Source organism: Vidua chalybeata, chromosome 5 (assembly GCF_026979565.1).
Source record: "Vidua chalybeata isolate OUT-0048 chromosome 5, bVidCha1 merged haplotype, whole genome shotgun sequence".
Taxonomy (NCBI): domain Eukaryota; kingdom Metazoa; phylum Chordata; class Aves; order Passeriformes; family Viduidae; genus Vidua; species Vidua chalybeata.
In genome coordinates this window covers 7,459,318-7,479,628 of record NC_071534.1, presented here as the reverse complement: position 1 = coordinate 7,479,628, position 20,311 = coordinate 7,459,318, and the positions used below count along the sequence as shown (strand labels likewise).

Genomic DNA, 20,311 nt, shown 5'->3' with positions numbered 1-20,311 from the left:
AAGGCTTCAGAGGAGCAGGGATGCTGTGGGGCAGCAGCGAGCCAGCCGTGGGACCTGCTTGAGTGACAGCTCTGCCCTCGCCCACTGGGGGAGAAACCTTTCAGGTGCTGCCACTGCGTTAGGGCTTCAGTCACAACTTCTCCTTATGTCACACCAGAGGGGCACGGGTGCTGGCAGCATCCCTGGGTGTGGTCTGGGCATGAGCCAAGGTGCAGCTCCTGGTCCCGGCCTGAGGTACAAGGTGGGGGGACAAGGGTGTGACCACACCAGGTCCCCTGGATTCCAGACAGCTGGACACTGTGATGCCCTTGGCCCACACTGTGCTTTTCAGTCACCTCCCCCCAACACACCCTCAGCATGGACTGGAATTGTGCAGGGGGTTCCGGGGGGTAGTTCTGCATCCCAAAGCCCAGCCATCCTCTTTCTCTGGTATGCCAGATGTAGATAGGTATCCCAGAATCAGATGCCATTTGCCACGTGGCCAAGGTGCAGGTGTTTTCTCACCCTTCCTCATGACAGGTGTCTGCCCCTTCACATCAACCTTCATGGCATTTATTTTCCCCATGCTTTGTGAAGTGCTGTGTATACTTAGCAATGCTCTATAAATTAAAAGGATTGACATGGATTTATTTCTAAGATCTTTACTAATTTATTTTGAACTATGCCAGATGAAAGTGGCCTTAGGGTTCACAGCTGTTCCCTAGCAGCTAGGATGGGATTGCTCACCAGCCTAGGAACATTTCTGGAGTTCCTTTCCACAACCACTGTTAGTTTTGCCTCTTCAGTGTCACTTGGCTGAAATAATTAATTTCCCCTGGCCTGTTTGCCCTTTATGTGGTCATGTAGCTTGAGAGGAGAATCTGAAACCCTGCTGCAGAAGTTACAGGCTATGTTCCTCTTCTTCCTGGGATTTAATCACTTTGTGGGCAGCATGAACTCACAAGACAAATTCAGAACATACTGGGGATGTGCAACAAGGAAAGAATCAGAAGGTTCACTTTGACAGCAGCCACCTCACTGGCTTCTCTACCAGCCACCTCCTCCCTCAGGACCAGTGGGAGGCTACTGGAAAAAGCCAATTAGCTACTCTTTAATTTCAGCAGAGCATCCCTAGCACACTCCATGCCAGACAGCTGGTGCCCAAATCCTCCTGCCAGCTGTGGGATGTAGAATACTGTAAATTTCTGTTGTGCTAACAGTGCTCAGATCCTGCAGTGGGACTGTGGCACTTGAGAAATACCTGAGAGAGAGAAATGGATGAATGACATCTCTGAAATAAAATCTGTCACCCTGGTGCTGTTATCCTGACTCTCCCCCCTCTCTCTCCCTTCCCTTCTTTTTATCATTCCTTTCCCTCCCTTGCTTGCTTGCTTGCTTGCTTTTTCTTTTCCCCAGAGTGAGTTTCCCATCAGTTTCTCAGCCCAAGAATCTGGAGCTGAGGGACATTCTTGGAATTGGTCTTAATTTTCTCCCATTTCTGAAAGAATCTGAAATGCCAGAGGAGGGTACTCAGTGCTCACTATTCCTTTATAAGGGAAAGTGGTTTGTCTTTTTTTCTCTGCAGTGACACACCATCCTGCTGGTAGAAGAGCCTGGTTCTGAGGAGGTTGTTTTCTCAGTGCCACTTGGGTTATATGGGGTCCAGTTTTCCAGTCCACTGCTAGGAAAAATATACATGTAATAGTAATGACTGAAATACTATTTGCTCTCTTTGCCACTATTTGCTCTCTTTGCTCTATTTGCCACTATTTGCTTCATTGTGACTGGAAAAACAGATTTCTTTTAATCTTGGACTGTGTTTTGTGTGTTCAGTAAATTTTTAGAAGTATTCTATGCCTATTCTCTAAAATATTTTTTTGAGATATAGCAAACAAAAGTGTCCCTGCAAGCATTGGAGACTTTGCTTTCAGGCTCTGTTTCTTCTTCACCTCAGCAACACTGGTCTGAATAGCCAGAGACACATCAGCAGAAGCCCCCAACTCTTGAAAAAAAAGGAACTAGAGGAAATTTCAGAAGATTGAGCAAAGGGAGGCCAGAAGAGGCAACAGAGCCAAAGTCAAGGTGTCCCAAAGCATTTTGCCATTGTAGTGGTGAATGGCTGAACCAGGCCACCATGTGAGGGGAAGGGAGAGCAGAAGGGATTGAAATGGGATGAACAACTAGGAAGACTGGGGGAGGGTTGGACTTCCTGAAGCTGCTGGGAAAATGTAATTTGGGGGTGATAAAAGCTGCGTGGAAGAAGGGTCACAACTTTCCAGACACCCTATTGATCACTCATGGGGGGAATCCCTGGACTTGCTTATTTTTTGCTTTCCAGAGCTCTTACAGTTGCCCTGCTGCTCGTGTGTTGCCTTGGGCCATTTTCTGCTGTCTCTCCCTCCAGCTGAGCTTCCCACAATGCTGCTGGACTCTGCCTGCCTGTGGCTGAGATGTTTGTGCTTTCCTATCTTCAAGCACAGAACCACAGAGGAGACTTCTCTGTGTCCATCCCTGTTCTGTCAGTGTCTCCCCACGCAAAAGGGCAGCCCTGCCCTGCTTACCCCAGAGTCCATCCAAGCTCACATCTGCTTTTACAGATGGCAGAGCTTTTGACAGGCCTGTGTGTGTCCTTCCATGTCCCTTTTCCCAGCCTTAGCAGATCTTTTCCAGTACAGGGACTGGGAATTTTCTTCCCACAGCTCTGCACCTGGCTATTGTGCTTAAGAAGGTGCCTCTTTGCTGGTCAATTGCTTTTCTTTCTTGCCTGATTTCTTTAACAGATGACCTTTGGATTTCTCCTGATGCCTTCAGGCAGAAATACCAAGCAAAAAAAGGAAAAACAGAGTTTACATATAGTACACATTAGACATCTTCTCAATTCTTTGGACATATGATCAAGCCTTTATGGGAACGTAGGGTGAAACAGGAACTACAAGATGCTTTACAAAAAAAAAAGGTATTTTAACAATTATTGGGAGAAGGGAAGCAGCAATGGGAATGCAGGAATCAAGGGGCTGAAACTGAACACTTTCCCTGTGTCTAGAGAAGGAAGAATTAAGATCAATGAACACAACTCCTTATATTTTTAGAGAGGTGAAAGAAGACAGTAAAACATGATGGTATTTGGTTTTGACCCTTGAATCCAAGTTCCCTGGCATGGTCAGCCTTGATGTTACCTGTCAGGGCTGTCCTGAGGATAGGGCTTGCTGTGAAAGCACTCAGGGTTTGCCTCAGAGCAGCCACATCCTGCTCTAAGCTTCAGGCACTTGCTTTCCTTTGGCTAATTTGGGATGCAGCTGCCGATGTGAGTGTGAGTTTCACCTGCATCTTCCTCCTCGCCATGACCAGAGCCACGAATGCATGTGGAGACAAAGTGAGTTCCTTTCTCTAGAAATGTAACCTGAGAAGAACCTGAAACTCCTCAGGCTGAGTCTCTGGATTCACCACCTTTGCCATCAGTGCTCAAGTCAGTCACCTCCCAGCAGGAACATTCCTGGGGAGAGCAGAGCTGAAGTGCCAAGTCAGAAGCAGGAGGGAAAGAAAAAGGAAATGACTGGTACTTAAAAAAACTCAACCCAGGAGGCATGAACCATGAACTGAAGAGAGATGCCAGAAGAAAACCAGACATGGCTTGGAATACAAGAGAGAATGACTAATTACAGATGCTTCCTCCAAGTCTGTCAGTAGGTGACAGTGATGTCACTGCTGGTGTGATCATGAATGTTAGTGCTGGTGCATTACAGCAGTGGCATTGTTTCTCTAGAGTGGAGAAGAGGAATACATCCTCTTCTGGAATGCATCCACGAATTGTTACTTCACTCTGTACCATGAAGCTGTCTGTGAAGAACGCTCTTTTATTCCCTTTCTTGGTGATAGCACAGCCCCCATATTTGCAGTACCCTTAAAAATCCATGTAGCTTTCTCCCTAATCCAGAGAATAAAGAACATCCATCAGTGGAATGGCACACACTGCCACTAACTTTTGTTCCAAAAGCATCATGTGAAGGACTGCTGAAACAAAGCCTGTGTGAAGATGTTTTGTGCTGCCATCTGGGCACAGTGAGGTTTGCTCTTGTGTCCCTTATGAACATGGGCAAAGGATTCCTGCTTCCTCATTCCCCAGGCTCCTTCACTCGCTGGAAGATCCATATTCCTTGTATTAAATAGGTATCTCTGAGGCTGGGCTTTCATGGCATCTGAAATGGCAAGCAGCTCTTGCTGATTTGTGACTGCAGATTATCCTGGAGGGCTAAAGCTCTTGCCACCCCCAGCCATGGCACTGGGTTATTTTTAATTTGGATTGCTTCCCTGACCCAGTGCTCAGCACAGCTCCACAAACAGCAAGGCTGGCACAAGTGAGGGAAAATTGCAGTGTTGGGCAGGTGGTAACGAACATCTCGGGATTCCTCAAGTTGGTAATGCCACCATGCAATCCATGCCATCAAACAGGAGCCTGGGGGGAGCAGCAGGGAGTTAAGAGAAAACAGAACAAAGGCATTGAACAGAAATGTGCCCTTTTTTGCACACAAGGAGTATCCTCAGAAGAGGCTCAGTTTAGGCATCTCTTCCAAGCGGACGTCACATAGCTGGAATTAGTGCTTATCTCTTGCTAAGTACCTCTGAGGAGTGGAGCTGCCAGGTTTGTACTACTCTGCTCATCCCATTGGAGCTCTGGTTCCACCTTCTTTTCTTCCAAAAGCCTCATCTCCTCTTCTGTGTGTACTTGTGGTCACTTCCTCCTGAGCTCTGTTTGTGGTGTCAGTGCAGCTCTGTGTGCAGCTGCAGGAGGATGCAGATTGAAATTTCAGTGTCTGAAAAGTAATGGTTTCCCAGTCTACCCTTGGTTATTTTTAGCTGCATCAGTTCCTGATCCAATCCAATCCAATCCAATCTGTATGGACACACAAACAGCTGTGTCAGTGTTACAGGAGGAAAATGTTTGAGGGAAACAGAGGAGAGGCTTAGCTGAGTTTAATCATCACTGGTACCAAATGGGAAACCACAATCATGAATGATTGCTCTAAATGCCTGGCAGCAGTTATTTAAACTTCTCTACAGCTCCCTGTTTTACTTCTTGTGTAAGCAACAAAGCCTAGGGAACTTCCCAAGTCTGTGCCACAGAAAGGAAATGGCCCTGCGCCTGGTATAGCTGCCCCTTGCTGCATGAATCAAGGCAAGCTGAATGCAGGGAGCCTGAACAAGTCTGCTGGCAGGCAAAGCAGCCAGGGTTCCTCACAGCTCCCTTGCCTGTTGTAGTTTGGCCAGCCTGTACATTTAAAGGTCAAGTCCTGCAGAGACCAAAATTTGCCAGGACACCAACCATAAGCAGCTACCCAGAAGTGTACAAAATGTGTTTATAGTGGTCAAAAACCATGGGACACATGCTAAATACTGGCCAGTACCAACAGACAGTGATTCTGTCACAAAGATGGAAAGCATAATTAAAAATTTAGAGATTTATTCAGAAGCAAAAAAATCTATTTAGTCAATTAAAATCACTTACTGAGGCATGTGACATGCTCCTTGGTGCCTGACCAACTGCTGCTGTGGGCAGGGAATGGTGGGGATGTTGTTCCATGATGACTTTGTTTCATCCAAAGGCAGAAGTACAGAAAGGATTCACAGACTAGAATGGTTTAGGTTGGAAGGAACTTCTAAAGGTCATCTGGTTCCAACCCCCCTGCCATGGGCAGGGATACCTTCCACTATCCCACGTTTCTCAGGGCCTCACCACCCTCACGGGGAAGAATTTCTTCCCAATATCCAACCTAAACCTCCTCTCTTCAGTGTGAAGCCATTCCCCCTTGTCCTGTCACTCCAGGCCCTTGTAAATAGTCTTTCTCCATGTTTTCTGTAGGCTCCCTTCAGATCCCTCATTGTGGAAGGCCACAATGAGGTCAAACAAAACTACTCAGAATCTTTTAAGTTGGAAAGCACCTTTAAGGTCATTAAGTCCGACCAGAAATCATCTTACTTTGCATGGTCCATTTGTGTGTTTTCCTTTCTTTATGGTGACCATGACTGCAGCAGCACTCTAAAAATCTGGACAAAGCCACCACTTCACCACTTATTTTGGGATTGTCCTAGGAAATTCTACAAAGCTGTGCAAATACTGGCACTTTTTTTATCTCAGAATTGCATCCAGGGATGACAAGCAGCAATTTCATTTAGGAAATTTTTAAAAGCCTTTCAATCTTTCAGGTGATTATACCTACAGTTTTTTTACATAAGCAAGAAGAAATACAAGGAAAGGTGTAAGCACAAGGATATGTTTTCCATGGATGATGCACTTCATCGTGGCAACCTCCCTCCTGCACAGTCACCTGAAGTTTCACAACTCTGGTTCAGACTAAATACCAATGACCTGATTCATTCTTCCACTGAATTTCACTGTTAATAATTGTAAAAAGCACATTTAGTGCCATGACTCAGTAGGCAAAGTATCTCCTGGCTGAAATTTGCTGTGGCCCACACCCACCTCCAGCAAAGGCTGTCCATAAATGGCCCCATGGCTCCATAACCAGGCTCCTGACACTCACTTTTCCAAAGGATTAATGTCTGAGCCTGCAGGGGAATTTGTCATCAGTACCTGCAACAAAGAAAGCCCTCCCAGTTAAGTTATGCTTTAAAATAGCATCCCATACCTCCCAAAACTGAAGTCATCACAGACACATCACAAATTCCCAATGTACAAGCTGCTTATTTTTTGGAGGAGGGCATTAAAACAAATACTGAGTGATCTGTGAGAGGCCACAGAGGAAAGCAAAGGTTTATTAGTATGCCTGCATGTACAGCAGTTGACTGGAAATGTTCAGGGGGTCTGGAATTAAAAAAAAAACAAACCAAAACCCTCACATTACAACCACTTTTGTAGCTCTGAGATCAAAATCCAAATCTTTAATTCCTGGGAGTCCCAAGTGGCCAGCATTACATAAAACTTCTATGAGAAATGAATGCCATTCCATGAATAACTTGCATGTATTATGTAAAATATTTACTGAAGACAAATGCCATTCTATGAATAGCCTGGATGCTGTTTACTTTGAATAACAGCATGTTCATCTACTGTAAATTAACTTCTGCCCAACGAAATTACTTTTATCCCTCAGTCTATCACCCTTTTCACATATAAAGTTTATGAACACATTTCTACTTTAAAATGCAGCTTTCATAAGAGCTTATACATTAAAAAGAACACTAAATACAGCTCATTAGTTGCTCTTGACAAAGGCTCAGTGGGAGGCAAAAGCAAATAAAGCACAGAGAATAAAATATCTGTGATGAAGAACCTCTAAACCTGGCCTAGGGTTGGGAGACAACCACAGGAACATGAATTAGAGCTCAAGTCTATGTCCTGCTGAATAAAACTTTACATTAGTGGACCATCCCTTAAGTAAGGTCCCATCTGCAGGTGTTTCTTAGCTATATTGAAGGATTAGAGTTGTCTCAGCAACTTAAAAAAGCTGGATCACTGGATGTAAGAAAAAAATCAATTATTCCACCACTTTCCACACACAGGCCCTTTTCTGTAAAGCTGCTCTGCACATAGATTTGGAATCTACAACAGGACATACACACACATATAAAATATCTAACAGTATATCCTGGTATTGTATAATATCTAATATAACGACATTGGATAGTGTGTGCAATAAATTTATCTCCCTTTTTCATATACAGTTAGCAAAACTACAGCTATACATATACAAATTCCCTTTTCCTCTAACTGAACCAACAAGCTTTTTAGAGAAACCACATCATCTGCGTTTCCTGACTCTGTTGTTTCAGATTCTGACTTGCTCACCTTTTCCCCCTCTGGGCCTCTGTCTTCTCTGGTCTTACGACTTCACTGTTTCTATTCCACACATCCCTTCCAGAAGACAAACTGCAAAATCACAGGAGTGAAACTGCTGATTTTTTGAAACCACAGTTCTCAGAGAAAGAGATATTATCAGCCCATCCTTGTCCTGAGCAAAGATTAACTGAGTATTAAAAAAATGGTAAAATATTATAAGTAATAACAGAGAATAGATCATCAAACAAAACAAGGAAACCCCCTTTTTCAAATATTGAAGCAGCCTTTCTAGGGCATGATTCTTAAAGGTAGACACCTAAAACAGGTCAGATGAAGCACCACCTAACAGTGTCCATTTCTCCCAAGAAGTTTCAAAATCAAAGACAGTTCAGAAGCTCTCTTTGATTTTAATACATATTTTCAGATTTGGGGATTAATTACATGGTGTAGTTTTGACAGGCTTGGGGATGGTTTTTTCCTCTAGTTTTTGAAGGAATACAGCTCTTTTTATCCCACTGTCAGCTGCCCATTAGGAACCAACTGTCTTATTTCAATCAAATACAAGCATGTAGAGGAATCAGAGATGAGCAGGTTCCTATATCCAGGGGTCAATGTTGCTGCAGCCAGGGAACAATGCTCCTGGTAGCCAGGGATCAGTGGCCAGGTGCAGCAGAGAGTTCTTACTGGCATCCCCATGGGAGGATCAGCAGGGAGAACCTGCCTTGTCCATGCTCTTAGGCATTTTAAGTGGTATCTTGTCTAGGCAGTAGGAATAAAATAGCTGCTTTGGGGTCACCGAATCTGTTTGGAACATGGGAATGATATAAGGATAATCTGGGGGAGAAGGGTGTTGGGAAGAGAGTGAAATAAATGACAGCTGAATGTGCCAATTTTATAATAAAGTATTAATTAGACTATTGGTAATAACAAGCTCTCTAGATACTGTTTGTGTTCTTTAGACTGGGAAGGATTTGGTGTTGTAACACTGCACGTGACCATGATTTCACTGAATAGCTGAGACAAGGAGGCTACATAACTCCAACTGATCCTGGAAGCTGGTGCTCCTAAAATGAAGGAGATTATTTACACCTGTTCTTTGGCAGCCCTTCCTCCTCAGGAGCTCCTGAAATGCTCACACTCCTTAGAAAATGGGAACCTCTTCCCTCTAGGAGAGTCTCTAAAGCAGATTACCAGAAATAAATCAGAAATTAACTTCTCCTATGAGGACAGGCCTAGAGAGTTGGGGTTGTTCAGCCTGGAGAAGGCTCCAGGGAGACCTTATGTGGCCTTTCAATATGCAGAGGAGACAAGATGGAGACAATTGACAAGGGCCTGGAGTGACAGGACAAGGGGGAATGGCTTCACACTGACAGAGGGTAGGTTTAGATTAAGTATGAGGAAGAAATTCTTTCCTGTGAGGGTGGTGAGGCCCTGGCACAGAAGCTGTGGTTGCCCCATCTCTGGAACTGTTCAGAGCCAGGTTGGATGGGGCTCTGAGCAACCTGGGATAGTGGAAGGTGTCCCTGCCCATAGCAGGAGGTTGGAATGAGATGAGCCTTTAATGCCCCTTCCAACCCAAACCATTCTCTGATGCTGTAATCTGAAGTCCCTGAGGAGAGAGCTGGTGACATTCCCAAATCTGGGAATTGAGGACAAAGCCCCAAAGCGCCACAGGGACTCCGGTTTCCTGGCAGAGCTGGGATGCACAAGAAGTGAGCTGCACATGCTGGTTCCTGTGCTCAGCAGGGCCTGGGGGCCTGGCACCTGCTCCCTGCACCTGGCCCAGCAGGGTCCCTACACCCACGCAGGAATCCTGGCCAACCCCACTGTGGAAAGCCACTGGGAACAGGGAAGGGGCTGCAGCAGAACACAGCCAGGGAGCAGCAAGAAGCCAGCACTGGCACGGGACAGGGAACAGCAAACAGCCAGGCTGGTGTAGGCTGGGTGTGGGAACACATCTGCAGCGATAAGAGGTTTGGAAAACAACCTCTGGGAAGAAAGCAGGAAACTGGGTTTATTGAGTCTAGAGGAGAAGGCTGGAAATAGGGCAAGACATGATAGTGCAGTTGCAGTACATGAGAGGTTGCTGTTAAGGGAGGCAGTGTTACACTGCTGGAAGGACAGAGATAAGATCTAACCAACTTAATTTCCAGGAAAGAAAAGAAGACTGGAGAAAAGAACAAGATCAAATGTTGCAAAAACTTTCTCTGTGTAAGCCAGAGCTGGAAAATATTTTCTGTGAGGTTGTGAAACCCCCTGCACCAGAAGTTAACCAGACATCACCATGCTCTCTCAGTAGAGGATGGACTGCCAAGCTATTCCCCAAGCTAGCCTTTTGAAAGCAAAAATCCATCTACCCTTTTCAAAAATAAACTAAAAACCACCCATGCATGTCACATGGATCATTAAACATATGGCTGGTGAGTAAAGTTTTGCATTTGGATAACAAAGCTACTATAGATTTACAAATCCTGATTTCAATGCAGGCATTCAAATTCAAAACATTATTTGGATAGAAAACTTTGATCTTTCCTCTCAAAGAAACCTGCAGTTGTTGAGCAGGTAAATGCTGCCAAGACCTTTTAGTGCTATTTCTGTCCCATGGCACCTCCTTCCTGCAACCAACCTTTCTCCTCTGTTATATCCTGCTCCCACATAAAGAAGCACCAGCTACTTTATATTCTGTGGAGCACTTTTACTCCTGTTGAAATGTCTGTGGGCTGGGCCAGTCGCACAGCAAGACCACAGAGTCATCTCTCCACCATTTGATGATATAGGGCCATAAGGCACTGGAAGAAAACCCAGGCACTGGAAGAAAACCCAGACCATGTGGTTCTTTTGGGATCCACTGCAAAGAATACTCCCAAGATAGAGTCATTCTGACCCTCCCAGTCTGTCAGGAGTAATTCAGGCCACCAGGACATCTTATTGTAATGGAGTACCTAAAGGACATAGAATTAGGGTTTTTTTGAGTTGATGAATGGGTATCTAAGCTGCAGCAATCTGGGCAGATTCCCATAGGGCATGTATGTGGAAAGGGTTTTGATGGGAATTCTGACCTGACTCAGAATCCACTGGTTGATCCCAGGAAAAAGCCTGATCTGTCTGCTCCCAGTGAGAAGAGCTGGAGCCAGGATTCACCCCTTCCTTACTCAGATCAGTGAAAGCACCTCAGCAGGAAACCAGCCCCTGAAAGAAATGTGCTCAGTGAGACGTGCCAGGAAGGCATTCCAGCACCAGAGGTGAGATAAAGGCACAGATATCCAAGCCACTGCAGGGAATCCTGCAGGGAGTATGAGGCACAACCCCCAGACCACAGAGGACAGTGTGACAGTGCTCCAGGACACAGGGGTAGCAGGGGTTGGATGTGAGCACCCTACTAAGATGATGGGCCTCATATGGTTGTGACAAGGCACCTTTTAAACAACCTTTTGGTCTTTGTTTCTTGATTTTCTGATTCCTTGAGGACTTCAACTCACCTGTCTCAGGCGGTGTGAAAATGTCAGAAGAGAAAGAGTCTGTGGCAATGCATGTTGACCACAGGACAAGGATGTGGCTCTCACCACAGCCACTTTACACCCTGAGCCTCCACAGTAATGCAGCAAGTTTTTTGCTGAGGCAGAAACCCCACTCTTTTTATAGGGTCATTCTGCTTTTATGTTTTATTTGCAGGATTATTCTTGTGATGTTCTTAACTAAATGCAAAGGAAACACTGTGTGAAAATATCACACAATGTGAATCACAAAAAAGGCCCTTTTTGTGTTTCAAGAACAAAAGCTCAATTCATGAAAAACGTGCCTTTGCTCATAGGAAACAATCCTGCTTCAGTCTGCCCTTCCAACAACAGCATCAGAACTCCAAACAAACAATGCTTCCCCACCCTGTGTGCATGATTTTATTTCTGTGAAGCTCACATCCATCATTATAATCCATCTATGGAAAGGTTGCTTTTTGCAGAACTGAGGGGAGTGAGTGGCACAGGGAATCCTCTCTCAGTTAACAACAGGCCAACATCATGGAGGTGATTCAGGAATATGTGCTCATTTTTCTATTATGAGATTGGTTATCTAATTACAGGACTCATGTTATGTAAGTTCAGGGCCTCCAGGAAAGGCACCACCTCTGGGTGCCTAAAATCTCAGAGATTTTATTTTTCAAGAAGGTGAAACTATAATAAAATGGTGGACATTTCTTGAACATTCTGACAGAAAGCCTTAACAGTAATCCAGTGCCCAAAACAAAAACTACCTGAGGGAGGAAAAGAGAAGTTGCTCTCTAAACCTGCTGGTGTGACAACAACCAACATAGAGGAGCAAGCACAGCAAACTGCTGTTTGGGCTCACATTTCCTCACCTGGATGCAGTCAGGAATCAGCATCAGGAACAGCTTCCCATGAGGGGGCACTACACTATCACACATCCAGCTTGGAGCTCTCCACCTCCAGGACTTGTACAAAGACACTGAACAGAGAGGGAAGTACATTTCAGCTTTGTTTATCCTCCTCTGCAAAAACTAAGATGATGAAGAATTACTGTGTTTATTGGGTTAAAAGCTACACTACTATGTGTAATTCTGTCCACCAAGAGAACTGGAACAAAAATCCCAAACATAAATCTGGAATGCAGGAAGAATTTGGGATTTCTGAACTTTTAGGGGCTTGATTTCACAGTTACTGAAGTGGACCTTAATACAAACTAAGGACTTCTGTATGCAATTTTTTTAATGAACAGGGGATCAATCCTCTTTACTGCCGAATGGGGCAGATTAATTTGTGGGCTGGATTTTGTGTCTAGCCAGCAAGAGGAAGGAAACTGAAGGGCTGGCCTGAGTCATTACTACTGACCTACACCACAAGCAACAACACTTAAATGGACATAATCATATGAGGATCTCAGCTAGGAAGAAGTGACTTCCTGGCACCATGGTTTCCGAGTGCAGAGGGGTGGGCAGGATGGGGCTGGGGCAGAGGCATTTGTTCTGAGCATGAGGCAAAGCTGCTGAGTATCATCCTCCCACCTGGCTGCACTCACTCAGGTACTGCAGCTGCCTGCATGGAGAAAAGCCTGCACACATGCAGCTCCCATACAGCCACATCTCCCTTTCAGCTGAAACCAGAGGAATATTTGGCAGGCCCCTTGAAGGCAGCATGCTGCTTTCATTTTTACTCTCCATGCTCAGTTTTGTAGAGGTCCCAACTATTTCAACATGTCTGGACTAGAGTAAGAGTACCTGCAGTGGTATGACTTTGTCCATATTCCACCTTTCCCTTACAGTAATTTATTTCTAGAGTTCACAGCTGGAGCAGAAAGCCTGAAGAAATGACCACAGGGTAAGTGGCCTACCTGAATGTGAAAGGAACAGAAAGGCACAATGAAATGTTCTAGATGTTCCGGTAGTGAGTGGACTGATTTGTTCAGAATCATTTCTACAGAAGCCTTTGAGTCTCACCCCCACCAGCCCAACTGAAGTTATTGCCATCACCCATATATAAAAGTACACAGGAAGACTGATGAAGTTCTTGCTTTAGCATTTCCAAATGAAGTAGAAGTATTTTAAGAGTCCCAGTAATGTTCTCCAGGACTTCTCAAAGGGGAAAAGCAGACAATGCTCATTATCCTGGATCCTCTCTCTTTAGGCTCTTTCTCATTGCTAAGGAAGGAAGGGAAACATCAGTGAGGTGCAGGTAAGGCTGAGACCCCAATCCAGCTATTACCTGCAAATGGATGTGAAAGGCAGCATGGGCTGGGCAACAATTTACTGCAGCATGAAGGCTCTGCTTCAGATTTGCACAAGGATTTATCTGCAACAGAAGAATCACAGAAGGATTTAGGGGAAAATCCAGTTTTTTGAGTTCAGATTCCCACAACACAGAAAAGGAAAGTGCCACAGGAAACCAAAAGCTGCCTCCCAAAGGCTCTGTGTGAGCTGCAACTGGGGATTTCAGTCTGGGAAAGGCACCTGCCAGGAACAAGCAACTTGGGGTATGCTTTGCATGGAGCATCTCAGGGCAGAAAAAGGATAAGCCCAAAGATTTCCTTGAAATTGGAACTGAACTTGGAATTGCCTATATTGACTGCTGTAAAAGAACAGCTGTTTGGAAATGTTTGCATAACCAGTTCTCATTAAGATTTTCCAAAATTTGTGTGTGGTATTTCTGGATGTATCAATGTTGTGATCCTGGATTACCAAAAATTAAAACTTTGGATGATGGAGAAAAGCCAAAGCCCACTAAAAGCTTTCCTATCTTCCTCTTTGTCTGACTACTCATTCCCCCAGTACACTTTTTTTTTTCTCCATAATGTCTTTCTGCCCTTTTGGAGGCATCTTAATAGTATGAAGCACTGGGGTTTTTCAACCTGCTTTTATTTTTTTTTTTGGATCCTTGTTTATGGGTATTGCCTTGTGTTTCCTGGGTATCTTTTATGGATCCTCCTCAGGTAGCCCATGGACCTCCTGATATGTGTGGTCTCCAGACCAAAAATTACTGCAATAATTTTGTTCAGTAAAACACACTGCTGACATTGAGTGTAAAGTACGAAAAATACACTCATTAATGTTCTTGCTCATAAACCACCCTTTCCCTGCACCATATATTTTCAAAAAAAAAAAACCCTTTAAATTCAAGTTTGTGTTATTTACCTGCACAGACACTCCCATATAAATCTCCGTATATTAATCAGGTGGGAATAGGGCTTAAAAAGCCATATATTCAACAGGAAGAAAAGAATGTGATGTTATACTGCATTATGTATATCAAATGCAATTTTTGCAAGTTTGGCTGAGGGAAATCCTCCTAAAAACGTTCCACTGAGAATTCCATCACTTAGTTGCCAAATGCTACTGGTGAGCAGGAAACAGGTTGCTTTAACCACAGTATACACCATTAAAGGGTGGTAACTGCTTCAGAGACTATAACCCCTGTAGCATAGCTCATTTTCCCCCCAATATTTATTCAAAGGAGCTTCTTTCTTGTGAAAGGAATCCATATTTTATTAATTCCAAATAAAAGGATTTTAATGGAATTGGACTAACTTTCAAGGTATTTCCTTCTGTCTTTTGAAAAACAGTACATAAGCAAATAGATGTGAAGTTTTCAGTCATGTTTTGCTGCAGTTGTTTATGTGAAATCTTGAGCAGGAGATACATTGTGGGGATTTCTTTCTTTGGTTTGTAGCTATGCTTTGAGCAGTAGTTTGTCTTCCCTTCTGCCTAGCTGACGTTTTTTACATCCTTGGCAAAACCAAAGTAACATCTGAGGCAGTAATGCCTGCTTTTGCTGTTTGAGGCTGGCCACTCCTACCCTCAATTCCATCCAAATCAGGGAAGGTCAATGAAACCAACATTTGCACATGTGCAGCCTACACTGTTCTGAAGCTGTGGCATGAACAGTCATTTTCTTTGATATCAAAAAAGAAAAAGATATCAAGATAGATTTCAAGATATCAAGAAAGATTTCCCAGCTATAAACTGAGCTGGGAAAGCACATCAGCCTCCCCCAGGCCGACATCCACAAGTTCAGAACCACCTCATCCCTTTTAGAACAGGCAGGAGGTTATAATCAAGTGAACTGTTGGGCAATGTCAGGCTACAGAATGTGTGCAAATAAAAACATCTTTTTACCACCTTTCATGGCTGACAGGAAGGGACTCTCCAGACCATCCCTTACTGTCATGCCCCTAAGAGTAGCCTTTGTCTCAAGACAGTCTGCAGCCTTGTCCGTTTGTTAAAATTTTCCTGGCAGGCCCTGTTAAAAAAGGGGAATTTAGCTGTGTAGGACAATGGCCTTACATGCACATCAGGCCAGGCACTGCAATTATTTTGGAAAAAATTTGTACAACACATGAAATGGGCCATTCACACTTAATCCAGCCAATGTACACCTTCACTGTAACTGGTATATAATTCATCATGACAAAAAATTATCCCTTTATGGTTCATATGCAGGCATCCATTTGTACAAACAATTCTTACTGCTTTTTGTATGGAAAAAAAAAAACAAACCTGGATGAAGTTGAATAAGGATTATAAAGATATATAATTTGGGTGGATTATTTTGCTCCTGGTTTTACTCCATAAGAGCAGACAAAGCATTGTATCTAGGTCACTTGTTGGCTGCAGGCTATTTGGAATTCCCAGGAGAACGCACTTGAGAAGGAAATGGGGGAAGCCCATTTAGGTCTGTTCTTGTCTTGGGATGTTCATTTCTTTGACAATATGGGTTTTGTCTCAGAGCTATTGTTATTAACTCAGGTTATGGCAGCGATGTAGATTTATAATTAGTTTCACACAGAAAAGCATTTCTATCCATATCACCCAAAAGAATTTCCCAGTTCTGTATTTTCCTCAACTTTTCTGTCACAGCTGCCTGGACATCTCCTTGAACAAATTTCAGGAAATATCCCAGAAATCAGTATTTGTGTGTGTGAAGCCCATAGTTTCTTGAACACCTGGGATAAATGATGCCTCTTCCAGACAACAGCAGCAGTTCACCCTTGTAACTGCATCCACAACTAGCACTGAAATGGATTCTCAGACTAAGACAGACCCAAGCTCACGCCCACAAATGAAGAACTTCCTGTAAACAAACCAAGAAACAAAAGCTAACAATAGTCCTCCTCCCTAGCTGCTGTCATGTGGGGAAATCAGAGCATGAGATACACCTCAATCCGAAGCAGGGAAGCTCCAACCCATATTTCTGAGGGATGATTAGCACACTTAAAACAACCTGATCCCCCCCTGCATTCTTTCTACCCTACCAGACTGAATCCAAAGGTATGGCTGTAGGGATAAAGAACCTCTGTCAATGATAAAGCTGCATTCAAGATTTTAAAAAAAAAGTTCTATTGTGCAACTGTGACACTTTTTGCTCTCTTGCCACAGCACCTGCAGTAGATCAAGAGGGTGCTGGCACCCACAAAAGCAACAAGAGCACTGCGGTACCAAAGCTGAGCTGAGGCCAGGGGAGGGTCTGCACTTCTCTCAGCCTGCTGCAGTGAAAATGTAGTGCTGGAGGCTGGGACTCTGCTCCCTGCTGAAGGAAAGCTGTAAACAAGAGGCAGGAAAGGAGATGACTGGATTTCAGAAGGGCTGCTACTGCTGGATGTTCACAGCGAGCCTTGGAGGAAATGAAGGAAACGGCCAGGACTGACTCACCGGGGATGGGTGTTGTACGTGCTGCTTGTGTAAACTTACTGTGCTGCAGTTTCCAAGCTCTCTGTTCTGCTCCCTTCCATTATTACCAAGGTTTTTCATGGCATATGCACATGTTTGCATCTGCTTGGAGTAAGGTACAGCTGCTGAACACATCTAGGGGAGCAAACTGGCTTTCCAAGGAGGGCTCAAGAAGATGATTTTAGTTCTAAGAAGACCTTTAAACAACTCTCCTCCTCTGCAGTACTTGTAATATGTCAGCAGCTGAACCAAGTTACTGTTCTGTCCTGCTGCCTGCCTGGATTTTGGCATGCCCAGCTGTGTGCTCTGCATATAGAACTAAACCCAGAATAGCGTCTGGGCAGAGCAGAGAGGATGTGACAGCACAGGACTTGAGTGGGACGGGATGTTTACGAGGAGGATGTCGGAGTGGGAGGTTAATGTCCCAGCTGCCCCTCAGCCCAACATAGCACAAGGCACTGCAGGAAGCAGGAGCACTTCAGGGTACAGGGGCCTGCTCTTGGCACTGCTGGGCCTCTTTGCAGGGAAGGGACATACCAGGGATATATATCCAGGGATATATATCTATATGTATACACACCAAGGAGGTATGTCCTTGAAGGGAAAGGGGCATACTCAGCTGCTGCAGCCCAGAGTTTGGTGGGCTAAGAGACAGTGCAGCCCAATCCACGTGGGATACTCACAGCATGGGACAAGCTCTCTCCTGCTCACGCTCTGCTGGGTTCCAGATGTGTTCAGGCACTCAAACTCTGCGCAGCAGGCAGAGAAAGCAAGGTATCTCAAGATATGATTCACAAAATCAAACAGAAAACTGCCTCTGCAGCTTCTGGAGGTGCCAAGGACAGAGGGAGAGGTTAAGCCCATCTCAGACAATAAGTTGTCCTTTTCTGGATAGAAGAGGAGCAGTTTTCCAGTCAGGATGACCAACCAACCCGCTGCCAGCTGCTAGGAACTTAGAAAATGCAGTGGGAAGATGCACTAGCTATTTATATAATGTCCCAGAGGTCTGACAACAAACTAAGAGAGACATGATCCAGAGTCAGCTCCTGGGAATTTGAAGCATCCCTTTCCTTGCATCTGAGTGTAAATGCAGTGATGTGGAATGGGAATCTTAGCTGCGGGAGCTGATCCACTCTGCTGAAAAAAGGCACCCACACAAACGAATGAAAGGAGTAATTGAATCAGAAGGCAGCAGCAGGCACAAGGATGATTCTGTGGCTGGCTGGGGAGAGTTCTCAGTGTGCCACTTCTGAGGGGAGTTTTCCTGCCTGGGAGACTCCGCACGGGTCTCGCAGGCAAGGGAGGGTTCAGGATTGCCTGGGCGTGGGCTGCAGGGTTTCTCTGGTTGAGCCAAGCTCCTTCTTTCTCTTTTGCTGAAATCTTCAGAGCACATCCTGGAGGATACACACCTGTAAGCCTCAGGAAATGATTAGGAGAAAAAAGCAGACTTAGCAAAGAGACAACTCTAGATATCAATTTGAAGAGACAGAATATATAATATAGGTAACGCCTTTCTCAGCCACCTGTCTAAGATAATTCTTTGCACACTTTGTGATTTTGGTGAGCAAAGACCTATATAATACACCATGGCAAAGTGCACCCTCACATAAATCCTGTATCCCTTTAAGCACCTGTGTACTTACAAGAGACAGAAATCCCAGGAATTGTAGCTGTGGACTCAGCTTTTTAATGCAGACTACAGAGTTTTTCTACCCATGGCCTGGCCAATTTCTTCTGAATTCAGGTGTTTCATTAATTTACATTTATTTGATGATCTTGGATGTAATCCCGCCTGGGATCCTGTAATCCTATAAAGCCTAGGACAATCCAACACTTTTCCTTGAACCCCCAGCTGCCTGCTGGGAGGAAACACAAAGGGCTCATGCATGTGAAGTTAAGGAGTAGGAAAACAAGAGACTCAGATAATGAAGGAAGCTTAAAAAATAAAAAAGCACCTCTGAGTCCTAAGCTGGTCCAGAGACCTGGGCTGGTGGGTCAGGTGCACTCCAGAGGCAAAGCAAACAAGTGCTGTGTCCAAACCTGAGAGGGACACAGTTACTGCAGAATCACAGGAAGTCTGGAACTGAAAGGGACCCACAAGGATCATCCAGCCCAACTCCTGGCCCTGCACAGGACACCGCAGCAATCCCACCCTGTACCCGAGAGCACTGTCCAAACGCTCCCGGAGCTCTGGCAGGCTGGGTTCTGTGACCACTGCCCGACCACCCTCTGGTTGAAGAACATTTCCTAAAATCCACCCTAACCCTCCCCTGACCCAGCTCCAGCCGTTCCCTGGGTCCTGTCCCTGGTCACACAGAGCAGAGCTCAGGGCCTGCCCCTCCTCCTTGTGAGGAAGCTGCAGAGCTGCTGTGAGCTCTGACCTCGGTCTCCTCCAGGCTGAACAAACCGAGCGACTTCAGCCGCTCCTCGTATGGCTTTCCCTCTATAGGAACTTCACCCGTATTCTTACTACTTAATTTATAAAAAAAATAAAATTTAAAAAAAAAATTAAGGAAAATACCTTCCGCTCGGACGCGTCAGGAGCAGCGGCCGGCCGGGGCCAGGAGCGGGGCCAGAGCCGCCGTGTCTGCCACGGCCCCGCGGCCGCCCTGCCCTGCCCTGCCCCGCCGCGGTGCCGTCGGAGCGCGGCCGCCGGCCCCGCACGCCAATCAGGGCGGCCCGCCTGCCTTCCTGTAGGTGTGCCCGGCTCACCTGGAGCCGCGCTCGGCACTCATGACATACCTGCGGCCCCGCGCAGGGCGGCGGCGAGGCGGCGGCCGAGGGGCGCCGGGGGGGGCACTGCCGGCCCCGGCCCCGCGATGTGAGCCCGGCGCAGGTAAGGGCGGCCGCCGGGGGCGGCGTTGCCATATTCCCGGGAGAGGCGTTGCTGTATTCCCGGGATCGCCGTTGCCGTATTCCCGGGAGAGGCGCGGGCCTGGCGCCGGATCCCCGCGGAGCCCGGGCCGGGACGGACGGAGGGGCGGCTGCCCCGCGGGGCCGGGCGGGCTCCGGGAGCGGGGGTTGTGGGGGAGGACGGGACCAGGGGGAGAAGGAAGGGGAGGGAGGGCGGCCGACCCACCATTTTAGGACCCGAGGGGGACGGGAGGAGGGATCTCCGGGGAAGGCGAACGTCGCTCCTCCCGCGGCGGGCCCGGTGCGGGTGCGCGGTGCGGGCGCCATCGAGGCGCGGAGCCCCGCGGATTCGCGGCCGCCGCGGGAGCGCCAGTGCCCCCCGAGGGGTCAGCGAAGGGGGCTCCGGTCCGCCCGGCCCGGGGCAGCCCCGGGGGCCGCATCCTTGGCTGGGGGCCGTATCCTTGGCGGGGGCTCCGCGCCCCGACGGCGGCGCCCGTCCCGCCCGCCGCCCC

General features: G+C 46.2%; 2 protein-coding genes across 8 annotated transcripts in view; one reads left to right on the top strand and one right to left on the bottom strand.

Moving 5' to 3' along the window:
- Nucleotides 1-625: 625 nt before the first annotated feature.
- LOC128788043 (actin nucleation-promoting factor WASL-like) lies at nucleotides 626-20,130 on the bottom strand. 7 transcript variants are annotated; one of them, XM_053942771.1, is made up of 9 exons: nucleotides 19,689-20,130; nucleotides 18,902-19,029; nucleotides 18,708-18,802; nucleotides 13,489-13,575; nucleotides 12,129-12,235; nucleotides 7,784-7,864; nucleotides 6,458-6,568; nucleotides 4,597-4,870; nucleotides 626-1,660 (listed from the first exon to the last, which is right to left on the bottom strand). In XM_053942771.1, the coding sequence occupies exons 1-6, from the start codon at nucleotides 20,124-20,126 to the stop codon at nucleotides 7,835-7,837; spliced, it is 885 nt and encodes a 294-aa protein (XP_053798746.1). In that variant the 5' UTR covers nucleotides 20,127-20,130; the 3' UTR covers nucleotides 626-1,660; nucleotides 4,597-4,870; nucleotides 6,458-6,568; nucleotides 7,784-7,834. The 7 variants fall into 7 exon arrangements, 3 of the variants coding, with proteins under 3 accessions (XP_053798746.1, XP_053798744.1, XP_053798745.1); XR_008430941.1 differs by lacking the exon at nucleotides 19,689-20,130 and adding an exon at nucleotides 13,005-13,117 and having other exon boundaries at nucleotides 626-4,870; nucleotides 18,902-19,007; XM_053942769.1 differs by having other exon boundaries at nucleotides 626-4,870.
- The window catches only part of ARHGEF5 (Rho guanine nucleotide exchange factor 5), a 33,849-nt gene continuing 33,235 nt past the window's right edge, over nucleotides 19,698-20,311 (top strand). The window contains exon 1 of the mRNA XM_053942768.1: nucleotides 19,698-19,782. The gene's annotated coding sequence lies outside the window, so the exon portion shown is untranslated. The remainder of the gene's footprint in view (nucleotides 19,783-20,311) is intronic.

Coding starts and splice junctions, on each gene's coding strand:
- LOC128788043 (XM_053942769.1), bottom strand. CDS start 20,126: ATGGCGCCCGCACCGCGCACCCGCACCGGGCCCGCCGCGGGAGGAGCG. Junction 13,576..18,707: donor TCCAAGATCATCAAATAAAT/GTAAATTAATGA, acceptor CTTCTGTTGCAG/ATAAATCCTTGTGCAAATCT. Junction 12,236..13,488: donor CCTTTCACATCCATTTGCAG/GTAATAGCTGGA, acceptor CTCTCTGTTCAG/TGTCTTTGTACAAGTCCTGG.